Below are 20,843 nucleotides of genomic sequence, written 5' to 3' on the forward strand. Positions count from 1 at the left end.
TATCATACCATGAGTAGTAAAACAGCACCTCTACAAAATGTATCTTTCCAAGAATTGTACAACGTCGTTTGTGGTGCCGCCTCTCAGAACCCAGCAGAAATGCGAGCCGCCTCCGAGCGCTTGAAGGAGTTGCTCGAAGTATCAGGAACCTGTAATGCTCTTCAGGAGATTGCTCTGCAGAAGACGGCTCCTCTCCAAGTTCGCCAACTGAGCTTAATCCAGTTCAAGAACCTGATCACCAACCGATGGAGGTCTCGAAAGTACGTATCCCTAATGTGTACATTGTCTGCGAGCCAATTCAAGCCCTCTTTATAAAGAATAATTGCTGATGACGAGAGACCAATAATTAAGACTCGTTGTATGAATCTTCTGGAGGAAGAAGATGACTTAGTAAGTACCTTTCTATTGCATTAATCTAAATGCCACTCAACGTGGCCCATCCAAGATATCCGAAGTCAACAAGATATGTGTAGCTACAATCGCTCATAAGGATTATCCAAGACTCTGGCAAGTGATTTGACAGTGATTGTGTATCATTATTGCTGACTGTTGAACTTCTTCAGGCCTTCACTACCCACAGATCTCATTTCCCTGATTAACACCAGGCTAGACATGCGGTATACTTCACCTGTGCACGATCCCCACTCAACACTTGTTCTGCAGAGAACATTGCGCGCTTTTTACGCTGTAATCAAGGAGTTCTCTCAGATGTCATTTGGGAGTCAGGCCGCGACGATGGCCGAGGTTTGTCATTCGTTGCTTGATCTTAGATACCTCTGTCTAACCAAATTTTGGATCGTATAGCTCGTAGAACGGTTCCATGCTACCCTTACAAACTACTACATCAAGCTGTCTGAGAATTTTTCGCTTCTGGACCTGGCTAGTTTGGGCAATGAACGCACCACTGAAGACCTCATGTTCATGCACATCATATTCAAGTGTCTCGCCAATGTCGCAGCTTGGTTGCGGAAATCGTCACAGAAAACTGTGTATGAAAAGTATGAGTTGTGGGTCTGTTGTTTTCACTTATTCGGTCTTGATAGTTTGCCTCACATACCTTCAGTTCTCCCAGTTGTTCCAAACATTCGCTATGCATTTGAAAACTCTATCCGAGCTTCGAAACAATCTCATGCTTGCTATGAGGACCTCTAATGTCCAACTTGATGCTCTGACTATGCGCTCGTTGAGCCTTCTATCGCGTCATATTCTCACCATGGGCAAATTTTTTCGGCGATTGCAACAAATCCATGTCGCGCAATTTGTTGCTCTGCCTTCATGCAACGACCTTGTTTTCTACTACTGGGACAAGGTGGTACAAGCTAATGCATCTCCTAGCCTCATCGACGGTATGGCTATGGGCCTTCGCTTTGATATTCATCTGAATCGCACTAACGAACAATGCAGATTCTCCTGATGCGGTCTATCCTATTCGCTTCCTAGTGCAAGGCATGGTCTTGTTCAAGGATAGTCTTGCACAATGGGTGCCTGTCCGCAAAGATGGGTCTGAGAATGTTACAGGTACGTTCCTGGCTGATTGACTGCTGCGCATAACTTAGTCCCAGTAAATCAAGCTTTGCCAAAAGAGTTCGTGGACCGTGCTGTGACTGTTCTGGTCACGAACTTCATACCCCTCAAGCCGTCTGATTTGGAGGGTTGGATGGCGGATCCGGAAGAATGGGTGAATAGTGAAGAAAAGGAGAACGAACAGTGGGTCTTCCAGATTCGTGTAAGTTTGTCTCGTTCGCTGCAATGTCCGCTAATTCACGCGACCCATCCAGCCGTGTGCCGAAAGGGTGCTTCTTACTTTTGCGAACCAGTACACGCAGTATGTTGCCCCACTCCTGGTTGATGCTTTCAACGCAGTCGTGTGTAAGTCATCTATGGCGTCTGGGCATTTGCACAAGTTCTCAAAGAGATTAAAGCTCGTCCTACCACTACCCTGGAAGACGTCATTCAAAAAGAAGCTGTATACTGCGCCGTAGGACGATGCGCCAATCGATTGAAAGATGGTATCACTTTCAATCAATGGCTAGATGTTGCTTCTAGCGAGGTCAATAGTCCCAACACTGAGTCAGTATTCATCTCAAAACACATACCGTGACTGATCACCCTCTGCTTCATGTTAGCTACTTAATCGTCAAACGGCGCATTGCTTGGTTGATCGGCAAGTGGGTTGGGGACAAGTGTGCATCTCCAAACGATGTACGGATTTGGCAAATTTTGGTGCACTTGTTACAAGACAAAGGTACAGGAACTGAAGTCGTTCGACTTACCGCTGCAGCAGCAGTGCGAGATTGTGTCGATGTAAGCTGCGGTTATCAGTTCTGTCCTCATCTTGTTGGACTTACTGAGGAAACGTTCTCAGGCGCTGGGCTTCGACCCTCAAATGTTTTCCCCATTCCTGGGTCAAACGGCATCTGAAATTTTGCAGCTCATTGGGGAGGCTGAAACATTGGAAAGTAAGCGCAAAGTAGCTGGTTTCTTGACCACAATCATCGAGCGAGCTGGCAAAACGGTGGGCCTTCTTCGATTCGAGCCTGCCGTTTGTTATCTGAAAACATCATATTTTAAACCATATCCCCTAGATAATACCTGTTGTTGGCATTATCACTTCACCCCTACCTCAACTTTGTGCGCTTTTCCGCTACACGCAGACCTCACGTCTTGCTAAAACTTTCCAGGGAATACAAATGGGGAGGATTATCTGTTTAAAGGCTCAATTATGAGGGTTGTGGCGCAGCTTGTGTCGGTCAGTCTTCTCTTTCATCTGTGATCTATGAACAACCTGACCTTCTGATGCAGTCTGCGAAAGAAGATTCTGCTTCGTTATCTGTAATCGTTGTCCCTCTTCTTCGCGAGTCGCTGTCGCCTAGCGTAAGTCCAGAGCGCCACGCATGTCGTATCTCTCGTACTCAGCGATATCATAGCTTATCTCTCACCTTGACGAGGATGCTCTTTCCCTTTGGTCGACCGCACTGAGGAATACAAACACTATCGAGGGTATCAATGGTGGTCCTGGTTTGATCGATCTCGTCCCACTCGCCATATCTTTGTTGGCTGGCAATCTAGATCTTCTCGGAAAGATCACAACAATTCTAGAAAGTTATTATTTACTTGGTGCAGGTCAAGTCGTGCAGGTAAATTCCATCACACTCGATATCCTGCCAAGCTGATGTCCCCTTGACTTCAGAGACACGCTGCGGACCTCTTCACAGCATATCGTACGGCGATGGACCAGGCGCCCATAATGAATATCAAATGTTTAGCTGTGTCTCTTATTCTCCTCTTCCAAATGGCGCCTCCAGCCACGTACGCCGAGGCATTGCATACATCTGGGTTGTTCTCAAAATTCATGACAGCTATCGTGGAAGACGATGTGAGCTTGTCTCTTTTGTGGGTGTACTTTCAGATGACTTGAGTTTGTCTTCACAGTCGGATGCACTCATCCTCACGCATTATATCACACTTATGGCGCGCATCGCCATCGCAGACCAACAGATGTTTCTTACGCTTATGGCTGCAACAGCGACGTTGCGAAACACAGAGGAAACTGTCCTCTGGGAGGGCTTGCTGGACCAATGGTGGCGAAGGGTAAGTGTACAAAACTGGCTTCAGTGCAGCAGGACTTTGAACGATCATGTCAGTTCGATAATATGTATGAGCCCCGCACACGCAAGCTTTCCGCAATGGGTATCGCGTCACTGGTTTCTACTGGGCGGCGTGAAGTCCTAGAGAGATTGCACAGCGAGATATTCAATCTCTGGATGGACGTTCTAGGAGAAGTGAAGGAGACGCTGGAAAAGAAGCAAGAGGAATCGCTAAACGGTCAAACGTATGTTCTTATTCAACCGCGTTTCTTTTACAACGCGCTGATCCTTTCTCGTAGGACAATACTTACCCTATACTGGGATCAACCACCCCCGTCCTTCTATAGCAACACTGAAGATACCCCAGAATTCGATCGTCGCAAAGCGGTGAGTGGTAGCTCAAAATATCCATCTGGGGAGCGCTTATTCTGTGACAGTCCTATGACAATGACCCTGTGCGCACCACGCCTTTGGCAGGGTTTCTTGCTGCTCGTTTGCAGCAAGCGGAGGCGGCTTGTGGCGGGCCACAAGTTATGCAAACAGAATATCTTGCGAAAGCCGACCCAATTGTTGTCAAGTCGATTACGGAAGAAGTTTTCGGCAGGCAATAGAGTCGATTGCTAGTTTGGTATACAATAACCTGCGATACTGTCTTGGTATTATGAGCATTTTGATCGTCTATCTACCGCTGAAGAAATGCACGCATGTTCGCAAATAAACGTGGCCAGATGTCAAGCTTCAAGTTGAACGGTATTTATCGTCAGAGAACATCATGTCTTAGTCCGAGTCGTCGCTCCCACTGACCCAACTGCGACTTCCAATGCTCGTCCCCATCCCGCTAACGCCACTCACACTACTCCCTAATTCGTCGAAATAATCACTCCCATATTCCTCAACACTGCCCTCGCCCTCCTCTCCACTTGTCGAGTATCCAGCGTTATCTCCTATTTGCAAACGTTCTGCTCCTTGTACTGGCTCAGCGCACCGAAGACATTCCCATGGTCCTCTGCCCTCATCTGCCGCATAGACCATCCTGTCAGCGATGCAAACGTAGCAATATGTATGCCCACAAGACGCTCGATACGGAGTATTCAGTGGGTGTGTTGAGGGCTCTTGGACACCTTCTGGTGCAGAAGAGGTGGCGGGCGTATATGTGGAGTGTGATGCGGATGCAAAAGCGCCAACTTGCGCGATCGCATTTGCGGGGTCCGCAAGGTCCAGATTTAAGGCGGCATTCTCGGTGCAGACAGCACACTCGCTCTCGGGGAGGTTCCAGTATTTGCCGCGCTTTGGGGAGGACCGATGACTTGGGTCGACATCGGGAACAGTTGCCAACCCAAGCAAGGCGGTAGCTCTCTTAGGTAATACATTTGGCAAGGTGGTCAAGGGATGAGCGATAGCGGTGAGTGTGGTATTGAGAGCACGGCGAAGTGCTCGATGAGGGAGTATTGGAAGTAAGAAGATCAGGAATTCCTATTGAGAAGAAAACCGTGAACAACATGAACGATAAAATATGCAACAATAATCTCACAGTGAAAGCATGCCAGACCATCTGACGGTTCATAAACTCATAACTGACGTCTCTTTTGACAAGACGTCGTGCAGGGACAAGGCGCATGCCTAGCAGCCGATCGACAATAGTTCGGTATCTTGAACACGCCATAAGTTAGCTGTATAAACCGACATGCAAGGGTAGACGACCTACTTTCCGTCCCACAGAAATGCGAGAAAGCTCGAAAGCGCCAAAATTGCATGTGTGGTCTCCAGTTTTGTCAGGACCTCCCATGCCTTCCTCCTCTTATCAGAGCTGGGGGCATCTGGCCACGCCCGAGAGAGGGCATGTCCACGGATACGAGTATGCAAATAAGGCACAAGGATAGTGAGAGTGCCGTGGACGAAGAGGATCCTACGAGGAAGGCCAGATGCTAGATGTCGGTCCCCTCTAGATCAGTCAGACAAGCATCTTGTTGATGACGCGACTCACATGTCAGGGAATAAGAGGTTGACCGAGGTGCTCTGTATGTGAGGTCCTGTAGTTTAGCACCATATGACGCTCCAGTATTCCATACCGAGAGCTTGTAAAGTGTGAGTTGAATAAGAAGAGACAACTCGGGCTCAAAGCGGGATCTGAGCGTTGTCTACGTGGCTTGAGAACGTTTCAGATGAGGGTAAGGCATGACACAGGACATACGTGAATCAGAGCTAAAGCCTTATTGACTGGTTCCAGCAGTATGTGGACTAGCTCCTGGTCAAGAAGTTCTGCGTCCAGCTGACCCACGCGTAGAATTCGTGGAGGAATCGCACTGGACGGAAGCGAATCTCTCAAGGACGACAGACGAGGCTGGGCTTGGTCCCATGCTTGCTGCCATGGAGTTCGATGGCTCATAAAGACAACTGATTCAACAAAATCGAGTGCAACAGTGTCTGCGGCACTGTGTAGCACAGTGACCTCGACCACTATCACGTGTAAAGAATCCGGGACTGCACCGAGATTTTCAATCCTTAGATCAACCTGCCGAGGCTTGTCTTTCAGATCTTGCAGCTTCAGATCTTTAGCTTCAGAGGCCAAGGGCATCATTCATTCAGCAGACCATGAATCTCGCATGCATCATGCCCAGCATCACAAATCTAGACGTTGATTTGCGTGCAATAAGATAACACTTCCAGGGCGACATCACAAAGTCCCCATCCTAAGGATGTCGAATCGAGGATCAAGAGGAATGAGGATAGCATACGACGAGCATGGTGATACATGGCATGGGGACCCGTCTCCGCAGACAACATGATGAATAAGACAGTGAGCGACCGGATGCATTTTAGTGGGCAGTTCTCCTGCTCTCTTGAATGATGTTGCCGAGCTCCTCAAGCTTGCGCTTCGAGCGCAAGAGCGTTCCAAGCTGCAAATAAGATAGATGAGAATCAGCATAAACCCACAAGCAACGGGATATTTAAGTCATAGAAATGACACCAACCCGCTTCTTCGTCAGCTTGCGAGCCTTCTTGTCCTGCGATAGATCAAGTGTGAGCCTCGGTGGATCACTTTCGAAAGGATAAGCTACCCACCTTCGAGTTACGGAGCAACTCCATCACCCGACGCTCATATGGGGAGAATCCGACGACTTCCCGGACGACAGACCGCACAAACTTTGTGCGGGTCGACTGGATGCCCTTGCGCTGGGATGGGCGGACGGTTTTAGGGATAGCAGTCGTGGGGTGGCCGTGGGCGAGACCGCGACGGGTGTCTGCACGATAGAAGTCGCATTTCCGTTGGTCATGACCCTTCCAACATACTGAAACTACGCACCGTTTCTGACCATTTCTTCTTGAAGCTTTGAGGAGGACGGCGTTGATTTCGTTGGCGGCTTCGCTAATACCGTCACGCGTGACCGCATGAGCTGTGGCTTGGACCTATACAGTTCAAGGCTCTCATTCTCACGCTACGAAAGCACATTCTATAAATGGATGGATCCCAGATCTCCGACCCCATGTATGCGAGTGCACGACGTGGGTATAAGTATTCATGGCTACATAATCCATTGATGAGGCGTGCACATGAGATACTGAGATATGAGACAGCTTGGGTGCGAATGAGATGGTGAAGAACAGATGAACAATCAGCCAGCAACGGATACCTCTACATCCAGCCCTTCTATATCCCTTGTTGTAGAAAGGAGAAAAAATATAATAATGAACAAACACAAGGGTTTTGTTACTCGCCAGTAGTAAAAGAGCACATCAAACAGAGACCATAGGCCGTTGGACGCTTTGACGTACCACCTTCACTCTCGACCCTGACTTCAAGGAGGGTAGTGAGGCAGCTGTCGCACGAACAATGCTGTCGCTTGTGGGAGCTGACAGTCGGAGAGTGGTAGTCGGTGGAGAGGTCTTGGGAATCGATTCTGGAGGGTGCCGTCGGGAGCCTGTGGGAGCATTACCAGCCTCCTCCTCTTCTTCTTCTTCTTCCTCTTCGTCGTCATCTTCCCCCGCGACATGGTCCTGAAGATAGATGAGATGTTGGGTTCTCAGAGTATATGCTTTTATCAAGGAAGAACTCACTGGATCGAAATCTTCCATGCGCCGATCCTGTGCATGCTCCTCTTCCTCATCTTCGTACTGATCGTCATCATCATCGATCCATCGTCCTCTCCAATCCACATCGTCCAATTGTTCAGGTGATTCGGGTCGCAACCTCATCCACTGCATTCGCGGCCCATTCTTTGCCCTCTCGCTGACACGGAATCCGTAAATCTTGGCCGTGTACACCTTCCCTGCGGCACGCCTTTGTCCACCATTGCCATTCGGATTTACGAAAGGCGGAGCCTGCGAGGAGTTGTTGGTAGAGCTTTGTGGAGAACGACCAGGAGAGATCGAGCCTAAACTCAAAGAAGGTTTCCAGAATGGTGCAGGCATGAGGTCACGGTAGCTTTGGAAGAAGAGATGCGCAAATGTTGTCCCAAAGAACGCGCCTAATGACCAAAGGTGTAAGTCACGTTGGCCCGGGCTAATGAACGCGGTAAACACACCATCAACTCCCTGGAATCGGCTGCTCGGTGGAATATAGATATCGTTACAATTTGGACAGTACAACTTGACGGTGTCTAGTCCGGGTTGATTCGATCGTCCGCACGGCACGACGTTACATCCCATGCAATACACGCGTGGACACGACCCGAATATCCCGGTCTCGTACTTCTCCGCCTGCTCATAGCATGCTTACGGTTTGCTGAGCAATAGAAGTGATGACAAGCGTACCATTGCTTGGAGCCCCGCTCGCGTGAGTATGAAACGCTGATGTACCAAACCGTAAAGCAACTCAGCGGAAGCTTCGACGATAGATACATCTGGTATCTTGGTCGAATCCTCATCTGACAGGTCAAAATCAGGTAAACGGATAGCTTAGGCCCAGCTGAATGTACCTCAGATGATAGAACGGAACGCACCAGGCTCGACGTCCAGCACCATCTCCATTGCCTCCTTCCAAAATGGCACCATCGTACTGAGCCCCGTCAGATTAAAGTCATCTTCGATGAAGTCTTCGGCCACCTCGCAAAAGTAATCATGCCCAGGCAATGAGCAAAACCAACAGATCCACGAAAGTGTTGAAGTAGGTGTCGATGATGCTGAACGTGAGTCCATGGTTCGATAACAAACGGGCAAAAAGCAAATAAACGCCCAAAGTAATGTGATGGAGCAAATCAAGGGTAACAACAAGTCCTCGTGTTAGTAACGGACAGGATCTCGCCGAAATAAGTATTTAAGTACGCACTGTATCCTTCCTGGTCTTCTACCTCCTCCATGAGCTCGTCGCCTTCACCAGTTACAGAAACATGCTCTTCATCTAGCATGACCGATTGACTGGTGTCCATTGGCTGCGATTGCGCCCGACGAGACATGAGAATTGGCCAAACCGACCGAGGTTGACGGTATGCAATTGGTCTTTGCTTTTTATACTCCGCACCCCGCCTCGCCGTCCCGATCAAACGAGAGATTAGATGTAATCTGTAGATAGATGTAAGAAACTGTGATCTAAGTCACTCGAAACACTAGTCTCTAGAGAATATCACTGCGGGCGAGGGATGCACGAGGTACAAGGCTATATCTACCTTGATTCTTTCGGCGTACCGATATGTAGGAGTTCCAACGCTAGAACTCATATATAAGGGGGCAATATTATATTGGGTTCTCATTCAGGTCGACTGTATTTCGCACAACATAACGAGATAACATGCTACAGAGTCACTGAGGGCTGTGATATGATGATATAATAATATCTAGGTCATCTCTCTACGCGAACTGGCAACTACCTTGTTCACTGACATTTCCTGCCCAGAAGGAAGGGCCCATGATCACCAGCATGAGCAACTGTCCAGTTATCAAGCTCACGGCAACATATGTCCATGCCTTTCGCTTCTTCAACGCATACACCTCTGCTGCAAACGTGCTCACCGTCGTGAGACAGCCGCAATACCCGTCCGCCAAGCCCTGAAGCACAGCGCACGCGTTTGGTGAAACGGGATCGGGAAGACCCTGTAATACATGAAACATGGCGAGAAGCCCTGTGCCGAAAGCGTTAGCTGCCAAGGTCCCCATAGGTAGTAACTTGAATCGAGGGTTTAGACTGATCGATAGGAAATATCTCGTCAATGTTCCTGGAAACGAGAAGAGTAAGGCGGCGGTCGCCTTGTGTCGAAAAGAATCAGGCAACTGGAAGTAGGCGGGGTATGTGGCGAAGTATATCAGAACCGAGAGGGCTGTCACGCCATAGCGGATAGTTCGTGACGGGGGGCGAACGGATGGGATACGGGGTGCAATAAGAGAGGCCAGATGGATGCCGAAATTTAAGGAGGCGAGGGATATTGAAAGCGTGAAGAACAGTTTGGTTGAACCGTCAGTCACCTACCGGGTGGTCAGTCAGGTCAACACTGAGACCATATATACATACGTCTCGTAGCCAGTCGCGGTGGTCATGCTTTTCATTAATCCAAGAATTAAAGACATCGAGTTGCCAGCCGGAAAATGTTGTGAATGACCCGCAGAAACCTACCGTGGATATCAATTGAGCGTAGCAAACGGAATGTGAATGAAAGGGTGTACCTGTGGTCAAAGCGGTGTATAGGGGGCCATAGCTACCAGAAAAATGTGAGTTCAGATTTTAGCTAAAGAAACCTTTTGGAAGGCTTACAAGTTTCCTAACGGCTCTTTTACGCTTAAACCGATGCCCATGATGAGACACCCAATGGCCTGGATATAAGCGAGCGAAAATATGCTCTGTCCATCATAGGTAACGAGGGCCTGAAGACCGAGTCGTGCAAGCGCGCCAAAGACGGAAGCGGGCATTAGGAGCGCTAGCACGGCTGGCGATAAAGGATGATAGACTTTTGCGGGAGGAAGCTTCTCAACGATGCTAGGAGGCCGACCAATGCTCGCAAGAGATGTAGCATCATCAACGGGCTCCTGGTGTCCGATAGCGGATCCTACATCGGTGGGTCGGTGAGTGAGAGAAGGGCGTGTGGGGAACTCTTCTGGTTTCGCGGCCAAGCTAGCCTCTGTGGGTGTGGACTCGCTGGTGGTGTTTCTGATAGAAAACGGGAAACGGGAAGAGCCCTTCTCGAGCGACGATAGATCGTTCACCATGACAAGTGCAGCCACAAGGCTGAAGCCTGAGGACGGTCTAGCAACTGCTAGCAGGCAAACGGTATAAGAAAGGGCCAGGAGTCATTTGAGTCCGGACCAAATTATAGGTCCGGACGCTCCATGCTATGCTATTACTATCACTCCCCCGGAGTTGTAAATGGGACGTGAGGATCACATTCCGTTTTTTGAAAGCAACACAAATCTGCGTGCTGAAAAAATATTCATGGGTGCTCTCATAGGCCACCATTAGGTGCATAAATTTTTTGAGAAAGAAAAATATGTGCAAAGGCGCAAAAATGCTAAGATACTGGTGTGGAGGAGGAATTTTCTAAGAGATGCTCAATATGTTTCAGATTCTGGTGTATGACTATCAATCAAGAAAATACTGAGCCATAAGAAAGTCCCTAGGATAGCTATCAGAGTATTTTTGATTTCCTTTGAAGTGTTTCACATCCCACAGCAAAATATTTGCGACAAGCAGAGGAAAGAGTGACAGGAAGCTCAGGCCGCGTGATGATTGGTCATACTTTTGTTCAACTCCGCTGCGCGTTCCTTGGAGTCGCAACTGCGGGGTCCAATTATGAACGTGACAGCGTGTGACCTGATGGTCGGAAAAGTTGCAACTCCCTGTTTTTACCTATGTTCAGACACCCCTTTTCATTTGTGCCTCAGCATCTCTTTCTCTCATTTGAAAAATAGGAAAAAATAATATGCTACATTTCAAAAAGCTCTAGTAGGTATGTGCCAAGATTGGAGGGGAAAAACGCTGATCTGAAGTCGCTATGAAGGAAACAAAAAAGTTTTGCAGCTCCGGGGGAGTGATAGTAATTGTATCTGGATGAAATGGGCCCAAAAAGTCTATTGCGGTCTAGTTTTTCCGCAGATTTGATAGACACGTCACAGATCCTCCTGGCACCCACGCCTCGAAGGTCCCTCATAGCTTCATCATTTCGCTCACAACTTAGGGGAAAGATTTGCTCTTGGACGATTCAGGACGATGGCAGCCACCAAAACGACGGCTCGGAGCCTCACTAAAGACTTGCAGCCCATGACGCAGAGGTTTGACCTCGCATGCCACGCGGCTTTGTCATTATGCTAATGGGCGCTGGAATCGGCACTAACAAGCTGAATGACAATATAAGTAATGAACGTTCGCAGCATCCCAATTCCCCGGTCGCAAGATGTCCTGTGTTCGCCTCCTTGCATTGCATGACGTGAATAACTCTGCCTTTGATCCGGGTCCTCTCGCTTCCTAGGAATCGCGGTCTGTACACTGCCTCTCACTGTTATCTCGTATACCTCGGACTTGAACATCAGGTAAGACTTCGACACTCATTCTAGCATAGCTACTCTTCTCGTGCACGGTCATCTCGGGCCATCGGATTCTCTAGAAAAAATCGATAAACGAGCTGTCGGGACCGCGTGGACTCGCCTTCCGACCAGGCTATTATTAGCTATCTTTTGGTCTAATTCTAGGCGTCCTATCTACTCGCGGCTGCGACTCTCGAAGTGAAGTGTTCGTACGCAATTACAGGGTATGCGAAGGCAAGGTGAGTCTCCCTGAGCTTCCCGGTTTGACAGCATGGTACGTTCATTAATTGGCTTTTCGCCCATCCAGTTTGGAAAGTCACCATTCCGACTTGGGTTAATTGTAGCGCAGCATCGTTGGAGATGGTCGCAGATCCTTGATCCGTGCGGTATGCATGCTGCCCAATAACACACACAAAGTGTCAGCTGGGTACAACGTCCGCCCAGTATGTTGATTTTGTATTCTTATGAGGAAAGCAGTAAGTCAACGCTAGACTGATCAGGTAAAGCAGGCGATTTCACCACTCGATTGGCATCCGCAGGTTTGTCCTCAGCTTTGCACGAGTTACATGTCATCATAGTAATAACAACAAAGTAGCCCTTGTACTACTTGACAGACTGGCTTCCCTGTAGGGCGTGTCGGTGTGCCGTCGGGCCAGAGACAGGAATGCCATGATTCTGGTAGTTTAATTTACTCCATGACTTGAACCGTAGTACGAGGATCTCCCATGACCTGGTCGAATGCACCACCTGTGAGTGTGAACCGAGTGGAGAGACCGGCCGCAGGTGTTGATTGTGCGTCGGTGATATCACCGACGGACTCAGGTGCAACTTCTTCTCGGACGCAGGTGGGTCCATGATCAACACAGTTGCTAGACACTATACTTGTCGCCCACATTGTGACTGGTCATTCGGCCGGGGGTAGGTATCGAGTGCACGTCAGCCCCTGAGAAGAGAGATCTCTAACCGCATCTCCGTTATACGTACCTAGAGCCCTTCCAGGTCGTGGAATGAGGGAATAAATGGCATCATGCATTCGCATCAAGACTGCGGACAAGCAGATCATTCGGCAGCGCATATAATTCGAGTCAGTGTATGTACAGGAATTCCCACACTGTCAGCACAGGCATGCGGGCAGGCGAAAAAACAGTAGGTACGTCTGTCGAGAAGAAGCGAAGCTCATACTCGAACTGGACAAAATGATCCACGATTACAAGCATTATATCCTCCCATCGGTCTTGGCCCCCGCCATTAGGTAGCACAATGTGGAAAGTAAAAAGGCTGCCTTGGTTTTACGATGGGCCGTGGTTGTAAGAATTGAAAAAATTAAAATGGAGACGAAGACGAGAACATAAACGGGTATTTAGGGCAGGCCGGGATCGATGTCCCTGCCACGATGGTGCCACTTCGAATTCGACGACCAAAGCGAGACCGCGGTTGTGGTCATGGTACGTGAAGCTTGTGAAGTGCGTCTACATTTACTATCAGTCTCGATCGAGAGCAGAAGCCAACGATCTTCCGCCAGCTGAGGAGAAGCCAATCTAAGGCCGAGTCGACCCTAATAGTCGACCTTGCATCTCGCCGGGATCCATGCCTGATCCCCGTTTGACAGCTGTGCTGACAAGCAGGAGTTTCGTCGCCCTTGACAAGCTGATAAAAGCTACAATCAGAAGCTGGCGTGATCATCTCGCTCACACGTAGACACAGCACAGGTCTCCGTTCCTGCCTGGCCCACAGTCAGTTCGCTCGCTCGTTTCATAGCTGGTCGGACGCGTCACCTCCGCCGTCTGCTTAAAGCCGTCGTGCCTTTTGGCTCTAGCGACCCACGCCAGAGCGCCCCCATGTCCGACCGACGCTCTGCAATCCCCGCGTTTTACTATGCCGTCTTCGGCGTCTACGAGCCCATCCTCACTTGGATGGGGCTGCTGGGCACTCTGCTCGACCCCGAAAAAGTGAGTGTCAGACTGACGCTCTGCGGATTGCCACGGAATTGACCTTCATCGACGACGCAGACTCACAACCTGCAGGCGCCTTGGCCGCGATTGTCGCCGCCACCTACGCAGCTGCCGCTCGCTTCTATCGTGACCGTCGTCCAACTCGCCCACGTTTGTGCCCTTCTCGGCACCGTAAACTTCTTCCTCCTCTCCACCGCGCGACGCCACCTCTTCGCGCAGCCCGCGCTTCAAGAAAAGGTCATCAGCTCTCTGCTCACGCCCCTCCTCGCTGGCGACATCCTCCATATCGGTCTCACGATGTGGGCTTTGGGTGACAGTCGGTGGCATTTTTCAGAATGGAGCGGGACGCTGTGGACGACGATGATCCTCGGCTTGACCCTACTGGTCCCGCGAATCGCTTGGCATATGGGCGTGGGCCGTTACGTGGACAAGAGGGATGGGAAGGTCTTCGGCTGACCATCACCGGGTGGTGGTCCCCCGCGGCGCCATGCGCTGCTCCAGTTTAGTCTGTTTCAGTCAGTGTTTTTTTTGCTTGGATCCAAACTTGGAATGGACTTCATAGACCCACTCTACAATTGCAGAGTAGATGTCGCGATGTACCTTACAAGCATCTCATCTCATCTCATCTCATCTCATCCAACATGCTACACAAGGGTACACATGTCGCATACACGGACACAGGGATAGCACATCGGACTTCTTGTCTTTCTTGGGTTGGCGATGTACTGCATTAGATAATATCAGGATTATAGTGTGAGCTGAGGCTAACATGCGGTCGGAATCAATGAGCCAATGCGAGGTGGATTCTGTGGCAAGAGATGCGGGATGTCAGTTCACGGACGGATACCACAAGGAGAAGCGATGTGAAAATGGTCATATTAGATCAAGAAAAGGCTCAACGGGCGCCCACCGCACAGAACGCGGGGCTCCCTCGTCCACTTGTTTTAATCACCCCGAATCACGATGGCATGAGACTCACTCAGGACCCGAAAACAATCATATGACATTGCGCGATGGCCGCCCGTCTCATTTATCGTGTTTTCCTCCGGACGTTGACAGAAGGGGGCGGATCGTCCGGCTTGGCCTCCGACGCGCGCTGCCGTTGCGCACTCGCCCTGTGCCTCTCCCACCAATCAAACACCCACGACTGGAGCAGCCCAAACGTCGCGGAGGAGACCCAGTACAGCATAACGCCCTGGCAACATTTTTCCCGTCAACATTCCACCCATCGACCATCAGAGAGACAGAGAGAACGCAGCCACTGACCCCGGGGACCACGAGCCCGACCAGGATACGGCCCACGGACAGCACCCGCAGCGCGGACTGCACGATCTTCTGCGGCTCCAGGACGATTTGCCCTTGCGCCTTCTTCTCCGCGTTGGCCTTCTCCTGCTCGGCCCGGCGCTCGCGCGTGGCGGCGTCGACGAACCAGTGCGAGGACTCGACGTTCGCGAGCGTGATGAGGCCGAGCGCGATGGGCAGCGCCGCGGTCGGGTCGGCGTGCGCGAGCGACGTGAGCGTGAGGAACGACTCCGAGTCGAACACGGTCGGCGGCTGTGCGGTGTGCGAGAGCATCATGGACGTCCCGACGAAGATCGGGAGCTGCGTGATGGGCGGGATCAGCATCGTGGCCTTGGGTCCGCACCGGTGCAGGGAGAACAGCTCGTTCCGCCGACGGGTGAGCTGCGGCACGGTGCGTCCGACAAGCCAGCCAGCCAGTCAGTCAGTCAGTGAGCGCGGGCGACACGCACGGCGAGAGAGGCACTCAACCGCTTTCCGCAGGCGCTTTTGGTAGGTATCCCGCAGTTCGTCTTTTGTCCCGCGCACTTTATCCTTCCTCATCTCGAGCATGACGCGCTGCTGTACCCCGGGCTTGTCCTGCAGGAGCTGCGGGATGACATGGGTCTCCACTCTCCACTGCCGCTTTTTTGCCTGATCAGGAGGGCCTTGTCTGCATGACATTTTATGGCACTTGTAAACCATGAGAAGCACGCACCCAAACAGAGAAAGGGACAGTCAACACCAGGCGAGTGACGATGGTCACCAAGATGATCGTGGTCGAGTAGGGAGGGAACGACGCTGGAAGAGGGAGCGCCTGCGCCAAGTCTAGGAAGCCCTCTGAGAGGGTTTGCATCATGGACCCGACATTTCTCTTGTGCACGCGCGATGCGACGGGTAGCCGTCGAGGGAAATGGAGTAGAACGTTGGCGCGAGCATTCCTTGCCACGAACATCGAGTTTGCGGTCAATCGGCCGCCACCATTGTGGAGTCGGAAACCAAAAAGCAATTTACGTGATACGGCTCGCGCCTTCACTCCAGCAAGCCACCGATAGCGTTGGGTGAACGTCCTGGTTCATACAATTACAAAGGGCTCACGTCGGAGAGGCAGATGGAGATTGCGTGAAAAGAAAAGAAAAAAACATGGGTACGACAAGCATATCATATCTCCTAGTGACCGTGCGCCCAAAGAACACCCTCCTACTCCTCATAACGCCATACATACGCTCGCATCGCCGCTCAGAAGTTGAGCTGGTGAGGGAACTGACCCTTGGAGAGTCCCCAGCTCGCCTTCAGGTACTTGGCCAAGTTCTCCGTTTTCTTGATAGACTCAATGATCGCCTTGTCAACCTCCTTCTGGTCGGCCGACTTGGCTTCGGGGAACGCCTCCTTCTCTTTGGGCTTGCCCTCCGAGAAGAACTCCTCCTCTGCGGAGGTCGACGCCTTCTTCGCGGCCTTGGCGAAGTAAGCGTCGTTAAACTTGTCGTCGACCTGGAGCACGAAGTTTGAGCACGCGAAATCAAAAGTCCCAAATCGCGCCGCAAACGCACCTTCAAGTCGCCGAGGTCAAGTTTTGTGGACGTCGCGATGACATAGGCCTGGTTCACCCGACGGAGGGGTACACCGTTGACCTTGAAAGGACCTGTGACCAACAACAGCCCGCTCTCCAGCTGCTTCAAGAACACGACGCGCTTCCCCCGGAAGCGACCTGCCAGCAAGATCAACACGGTGCCGCGGGAGATGGAGGAGCGGAGGGATGTGGGCTTCGCGGTCTTGCGGCTCTTCTTGGGCAGGCGCACGTCCTCGGCGGGGTAGAAGCGGGGGGCTTTCGAGGTGGGGACGAGGCGCGTGGAGCCGTTCTTGTCGCCGCCGACCTGCACCTCTTTAGTTGGCGCAGTCTCGGCGGCGGCGGGCGCGTCGGTTTTTTTCTGGCCCTTGTAGAGTGCGCGGCGGGCGAAGACTTGCGAGCGGGACAAGCGTCCGACGCTGGGAACAATCTCCTTGCTGCGGGCCATCTGGGGGGGCGCAAAGGCGTCAGCACGGACCGAAACGAGATCTCACTTGCTTGCACTGGGCGGGTCCCCCAGATGCCTGCGCGCGCGAGTCCATCCGTCCAGCCGTCGACCCATCCATCCTAATTGCGCCGACCAATTTCCGCCGCGAAAGCACCTCCGCACGTCTGGGGACTCCTGGGACACGCTGGGGCATGGATACGGCGGGAAAGGGTGCTCACAATCGTAGATCTTGAGGTTGCTGTGAGGGACGTCTATACGCTTACAGAGTTCGTTAGGGACGCCGGGCGGAGTTCGGTCTGCCCATCGTGAGACTTTATTTCCATATACGGATACGCGGACTGACTCTCGCAGGCCGGATTCTCGAGAGCTGATGCGGAGCCGACGCTTGCTTTATACCACCATCGCGCTGCGAATACCTATCTCTTTCGTTGACCAAGATGACTGCGGACCAGACACAAGGTAGCGCCGACTCCACGCGCCTCCAAAGCAGACAGCTCACCCCGACAGATGACCGGCTCATTGTTTTCTTTGACATCGACAACACGCTCTACTCTGCGAGCTCCAAGATCTCGGAGGCGATGGGCACGCGCATCCACGGTGCGTCTCCCATCCCCACCATCTGAACCTGTGTATACCGAGCGATGCGCCCACAGCGTACTTCCTCACCCTCGGCCTCTCCGACGAAGAAGCCTCCGACCTGCACCACAAATACTACTCGCAGTACGGCCTCGCGCTGCGCGGCCTCACGCGCCATCACAACGTAGGTGAAGCCGCTTTCCCTACCTCCTTCTCCTCCTTTCGCCCGTCGCCCTGCCTGCTTCGCGCCCCGACTCACCGCGGCCACGCTCCGCACAGATCCATTAGACTTTGACCAGAAATGCGACGGGTCGCTCCCGCTCGAGGAGATGATCAAGCCCGACCCGGCGCTGCGCCAGCTCTTCCTGGACATCGACCGCTCGAAGGTGCGCGTCTGGGCGCTCACGAACGCGTACCGCACGGTGAGAGTCCCTCCGTCCCCGCGCCCCTGCGCCCCGTACTGCGCGTCTTACATTTCGCACGGCGGTGAATGCAGCACGCGCAGCGCGTCCTTCGCATACTGCACCTCGAGGACCTGATCGACGGGCTGATATTCTGCGACTACGCCGAGCCCAACTTCGTGTGCAAGCCCGAGCCGGAATACTACCACCAGGTCCGTCTCCGTCTCCGTCTCCGCCTCCCACTCCCCATCTAACCGCGCCTCACCGCGCCTGCGCAGGCGCTGAAAAAAGCAAACGTCAGAGACCCCGCGCGGTGCCTCTTCATCGACGACAGCCTCACGAACGTCAAGGCCGCCGCGCGCCTCGGGTGGGGCCGCTGCGTGCACTTCTGCGAGACGGGCCTCGAGGCGATGGAGGGCGGGCGCATGAAGCGCATCGGCGGCGGCGACCTGCAGAGCGCGCCGGACCCCGCGCTCGAGGACCGGATCGAGGCCGTGAGCGAGCTGAGGCAGCTGCGCGACGTGTGGGCAGACATCTTCGCGAAGTAGGCTGGGGAACGCGTCGAGATCTGGCGTGACCGCGCGGAATTGCGGAGGGATGCGCGAACGAGGAAGGCGAGGGTGCGACGTTGCGCAGCGTACATTGTACAGTACTAATATACATACAGCGGATAGCAATAGACACATGTAGGTTTGTTTCTTGAGTAGGTGTGTACGGATGTAGGTCAGATAGTAAGTATGTAGGCGTGCCCGGGCGAGTTCCTCGATCGTCCACACAGGCTGGGTATGGCAAGAGAAGAGAGAGATCGATCAAAAGAGGGTCACGGACACGACCTGGGCGGACTCCGTCGCCTCGAGTATGATGCCGTCGAAGCCGAGCAATCCTAAGCCATTGCGTACGGTCAGCGGGGGTTCGCGGGGGTGGGGAGAAGTGAGAAGGGCGCTCAACGGGTGGTGGGGCTCGGGAGCGTCAGCGCGTCCTCGTCGTCGGTGCGGTTGAAGTGCATCGAGGGCGGCGTCTGGCCGGGGCACAGGAAGTGGCTGATCGTCTCTACCTGATTCATCAAGCGCGCGGCGGCAGAGCGCCTCGGTCAGCTCGGGCGGGAAGGACGGGAGCCCGCGGTGGGGTGGGGGGGAGCGCACTGACCCGTTCGTCGAATCTCACGCAGGGCGGTGAATCTGTCAACGTGGATGAGGGCTTCTGGGTGCTTCTGAGGCGTGCGCATGGCGCGAGAAGAGACGCACCGTCCTCGTCGTCCTCGGGGCGGCCCTCGATCTGCCAGGGACACCGCTTGTACCGCTGGAAGAGCGGCGTTCCAGGCTGCGGGCGGTCGGTGAGAAGATCACGATCATGATGCGGGAAGGAGGAGCTCACGATGTTCGTGTGAAGCACGATCTTAATGACGACGTGGGTTGTGCCCGAGATGAGAAAGTCGATGCCGTGCTGGAAGTAGTTGTAGAAGTCTGAGGGGAAGGCGGAGTGAGCGCGAGCGCGGGTGGAGAAGGAGGGCGACATACAGGAGGGGTCGCTGTGGGGGTCGAGGGGGGGATTGCGGGCGTGGATGGCCATGCGGTCGTCCTCCTTGTAGAATGTCCTGAGCGGGGGGCCGAGCTCGCACATCAAGTCTTGGGCGGTGGTGACGCCGAGGCGGACGCGGACGGGGTCCGTGGACGCGGGGTAGAAGCGCAGGACGACGCCGTCGTGAACCTGGAGGAGGAGGAGGCGGCCGGCGCTCGGTGGGTGTCCCGAAAGGGAAGGATGACGTGGGGAGACGCACCTTGAGAGTGGCTTGGGCGAGCTCACCGTGCATGGCGGGACAGACGTCGACCTCGCCGAGGGCGTCGCGCTCTGCGCCGTCGTCCACGGGGCTGGTCTGCGCGATGAGGATGCGCTTCACCTCCTGCATGCGACCCTCGGGGACATTGGAGGGCGGGGACAAGGCGTCGGACAGGCCCTCGTCGTCGAAGCTGAAAGAGATGCCGGGGTAGCGGAGGTCTGGGCCGGGGTAGGTGGGGCCGAAGGCGCGACTGACGCCGACGCGGCGGAGGTCGTTGTCTGTGGAGGAGAGGACGGCGTTCTTGTAGCGGAGGGTGAGTGGGCGGTGAGGGTCGCGGAGGCGGCGGATGGAGATGGTGTGGAGGCGCTGGTGGATGGCGGAGAAGAGGAGGTCGAGGTGGGGGCGGGCGTGGAGGATGATGGGGGTGGTGGGGGAGTCGGGATCGTACTTGAGGTCGATCTGGGGGAAGGTGTGCTGGTGGGTGCGGAGGACGTCGAGGACGGTCCACAGCGAGGAGCCTGGGGACGGGAGGAGTCTGGGTCGAACGGAGAGGCGGGGCGGGATGTGGGGGGGACGCACCGAGGGTGAATATGCCGAGGCCGTCGCCGGGCCTGATGTCGAGATCGAGGGCAGAGAACATGGCGGGCGGGGGCAGGAGCAGGAGGGGGACGAGGCACGTGCTTTGGGTGGCCTCGGCCGTGTGCTGCCCTGGCTGCCCGTCTGCGCTGCAGCCACCTGCACGATGTCCTGCCGCTAGACGTGCGAGTGCCTGCGAGTGCCCGCCATGCCGTCCGTACGCGTCCGCAGACGTG

The 20,843-nt window shown here is 53.3% G+C and overlaps 10 protein-coding genes across 10 annotated transcripts; 3 read left to right on the forward strand and 7 right to left on the reverse strand.

The window, feature by feature from the left end:
• Positions 1-9: 9 nt before the first annotated feature.
• Positions 10-4,299, forward strand: HETIRDRAFT_443980 (uncharacterized protein; the record flags this gene model as incomplete). Its single annotated transcript, XM_009545316.1, has 19 exons — positions 10-260; positions 318-390; positions 664-744; positions 805-1,011; positions 1,310-1,346; positions 1,405-1,518; positions 1,557-1,726; positions 1,779-1,869; positions 2,007-2,070; positions 2,127-2,304; positions 2,366-2,459; positions 2,682-2,749; positions 2,803-2,874; positions 2,928-3,137; positions 3,191-3,376; positions 3,433-3,591; positions 3,645-3,832; positions 3,887-3,974; positions 4,025-4,299. 19 exons carry the CDS (start codon positions 10-12, stop codon positions 4,196-4,198), a joined length of 2,505 nt encoding a protein of 834 aa, XP_009543611.1. The 3' UTR covers positions 4,199-4,299.
• Positions 4,300-4,304: 5 nt separating this feature from the next.
• Positions 4,305-5,979, reverse strand: HETIRDRAFT_62523 (peroxisomal biogenesis factor 2 Pex2). Its single transcript, XM_009544966.1, has 5 exons — positions 5,779-5,979; positions 5,572-5,725; positions 5,293-5,512; positions 5,119-5,236; positions 4,305-5,060 (listed from the first exon to the last, which is right to left on the reverse strand). Exons 1-5 carry the CDS (start codon positions 5,971-5,973, stop codon positions 4,365-4,367), a joined length of 1,383 nt encoding a protein of 460 aa, XP_009543261.1. The 5' UTR covers positions 5,974-5,979; the 3' UTR covers positions 4,305-4,364.
• A 218-nt stretch (positions 5,980-6,197) lies between these two features.
• HETIRDRAFT_472206 (uncharacterized protein) lies at positions 6,198-6,953 on the reverse strand. The gene is made up of 4 exons (XM_009545317.1): positions 6,892-6,953; positions 6,651-6,829; positions 6,560-6,592; positions 6,198-6,484 (listed from the first exon to the last, which is right to left on the reverse strand). The coding sequence occupies exons 1-4, from the start codon at positions 6,902-6,904 to the stop codon at positions 6,404-6,406; spliced, it is 306 nt and encodes a 101-aa protein (XP_009543612.1). The 5' UTR covers positions 6,905-6,953; the 3' UTR covers positions 6,198-6,403.
• Positions 6,954-7,047: 94 nt separating this feature from the next.
• HETIRDRAFT_408168 (uncharacterized protein) lies at positions 7,048-8,977 on the reverse strand. Its single transcript, XM_009545318.1, has 6 exons — positions 8,854-8,977; positions 8,528-8,707; positions 8,340-8,452; positions 8,111-8,285; positions 7,644-8,053; positions 7,048-7,583 (listed from the first exon to the last, which is right to left on the reverse strand). Exons 1-6 carry the CDS (start codon positions 8,951-8,953, stop codon positions 7,323-7,325), a joined length of 1,239 nt encoding a protein of 412 aa, XP_009543613.1. The 5' UTR covers positions 8,954-8,977; the 3' UTR covers positions 7,048-7,322.
• Positions 8,978-9,371: 394 nt separating this feature from the next.
• HETIRDRAFT_116407 (uncharacterized protein) lies at positions 9,372-10,721 on the reverse strand (the record flags this gene model as incomplete). Its single annotated transcript, XM_009545319.1, has 4 exons — positions 9,372-9,983; positions 10,030-10,127; positions 10,182-10,213; positions 10,270-10,721. 4 exons carry the CDS (start codon positions 10,719-10,721, stop codon positions 9,372-9,374), a joined length of 1,194 nt encoding a protein of 397 aa, XP_009543614.1.
• A 3,149-nt stretch (positions 10,722-13,870) lies between these two features.
• Positions 13,871-14,440, forward strand: HETIRDRAFT_449494 (uncharacterized protein; the record flags this gene model as incomplete). Its single annotated transcript, XM_009545320.1, has 2 exons — positions 13,871-13,981; positions 14,042-14,440. 2 exons carry the CDS (start codon positions 13,871-13,873, stop codon positions 14,438-14,440), a joined length of 510 nt encoding a protein of 169 aa, XP_009543615.1.
• A 574-nt stretch (positions 14,441-15,014) lies between these two features.
• Positions 15,015-15,826, reverse strand: HETIRDRAFT_313454 (uncharacterized protein; the record flags this gene model as incomplete). The annotated part of the gene is made up of 3 exons (XM_009545321.1): positions 15,015-15,179; positions 15,251-15,667; positions 15,755-15,826. 3 exons carry the CDS (start codon positions 15,824-15,826, stop codon positions 15,015-15,017), a joined length of 654 nt encoding a protein of 217 aa, XP_009543616.1.
• A 675-nt stretch (positions 15,827-16,501) lies between these two features.
• HETIRDRAFT_314720 (uncharacterized protein) lies at positions 16,502-17,277 on the reverse strand (the record flags this gene model as incomplete). The annotated part of the gene is made up of 2 exons (XM_009545322.1): positions 16,502-16,753; positions 16,813-17,277. 2 exons carry the CDS (start codon positions 17,275-17,277, stop codon positions 16,502-16,504), a joined length of 717 nt encoding a protein of 238 aa, XP_009543617.1.
• A 437-nt stretch (positions 17,278-17,714) lies between these two features.
• Positions 17,715-18,802, forward strand: HETIRDRAFT_449497 (uncharacterized protein; the record flags this gene model as incomplete). Its single annotated transcript, XM_009545323.1, has 5 exons — positions 17,715-17,874; positions 17,931-18,041; positions 18,133-18,275; positions 18,350-18,466; positions 18,533-18,802. The coding sequence occupies 5 exons, from the start codon at positions 17,715-17,717 to the stop codon at positions 18,800-18,802; spliced, it is 801 nt and encodes a 266-aa protein (XP_009543618.1).
• Positions 18,803-19,063: 261 nt separating this feature from the next.
• Positions 19,064-20,671, reverse strand: HETIRDRAFT_312592 (uncharacterized protein; the record flags this gene model as incomplete). Its single annotated transcript, XM_009545324.1, has 8 exons — positions 19,064-19,137; positions 19,203-19,308; positions 19,401-19,432; positions 19,499-19,574; positions 19,629-19,717; positions 19,772-19,961; positions 20,032-20,566; positions 20,607-20,671. The coding sequence occupies 8 exons, from the start codon at positions 20,669-20,671 to the stop codon at positions 19,064-19,066; spliced, it is 1,167 nt and encodes a 388-aa protein (XP_009543619.1).
• Positions 20,672-20,843: the final 172 nt, after the last annotated feature.

This window comes from Heterobasidion irregulare, assembly GCF_000320585.1.
Source record: "Heterobasidion irregulare TC 32-1 unplaced genomic scaffold scaffold_03, whole genome shotgun sequence".
Classification (NCBI taxonomy): Eukaryota; Fungi; Basidiomycota; class Agaricomycetes; order Russulales; family Bondarzewiaceae; genus Heterobasidion; species Heterobasidion irregulare.

Bases quoted from the DNA above. Each gene is read 5' to 3' on its own strand.
- HETIRDRAFT_62523 (XM_009544966.1), bottom strand. From the start codon at position 5,973: ATGAGCCATCGAACTCCATGGCAGCAAGCATGGGACCAAGCCCAGCCT. The intron at 5,726-5,778 runs GTATGTCCTGTG...CAAGCCACGTAG, and splicing joins AGGCTTTAGCTCTGATTCAC to ACAACGCTCAGATCCCGCTT. The intron at 5,061-5,118 runs GTGAGATTATTG...TCTTCTCAATAG, and splicing joins TGGTCTGGCATGCTTTCACT to GAATTCCTGATCTTCTTACT.
- HETIRDRAFT_408168 (XM_009545318.1), bottom strand. From the start codon at position 8,953: ATGGACACCAGTCAATCGGTCATGCTAGATGAAGAGCATGTTTCTGTA. The intron at 8,708-8,853 runs GTGCGTACTTAA...ACTCACGTTCAG, and splicing joins AGAAGACCAGGAAGGATACA to CATCATCGACACCTACTTCA. The intron at 8,054-8,110 runs GTGTGTTTACCG...TTTGGTCATTAG, and splicing joins CCGATTCCAGGGAGTTGATG to GCGCGTTCTTTGGGACAACA.
- HETIRDRAFT_472206 (XM_009545317.1), bottom strand. The intron at 6,593-6,650 runs GTGGGTAGCTTA...GATCTATCGCAG, and splicing joins AGTTGCTCCGTAACTCGAAG to GACAAGAAGGCTCGCAAGCT. The intron at 6,485-6,559 runs GTTGGTGTCATT...TCTTATTTGCAG, and splicing joins GCAAGCTGACGAAGAAGCGG to CTTGGAACGCTCTTGCGCTC.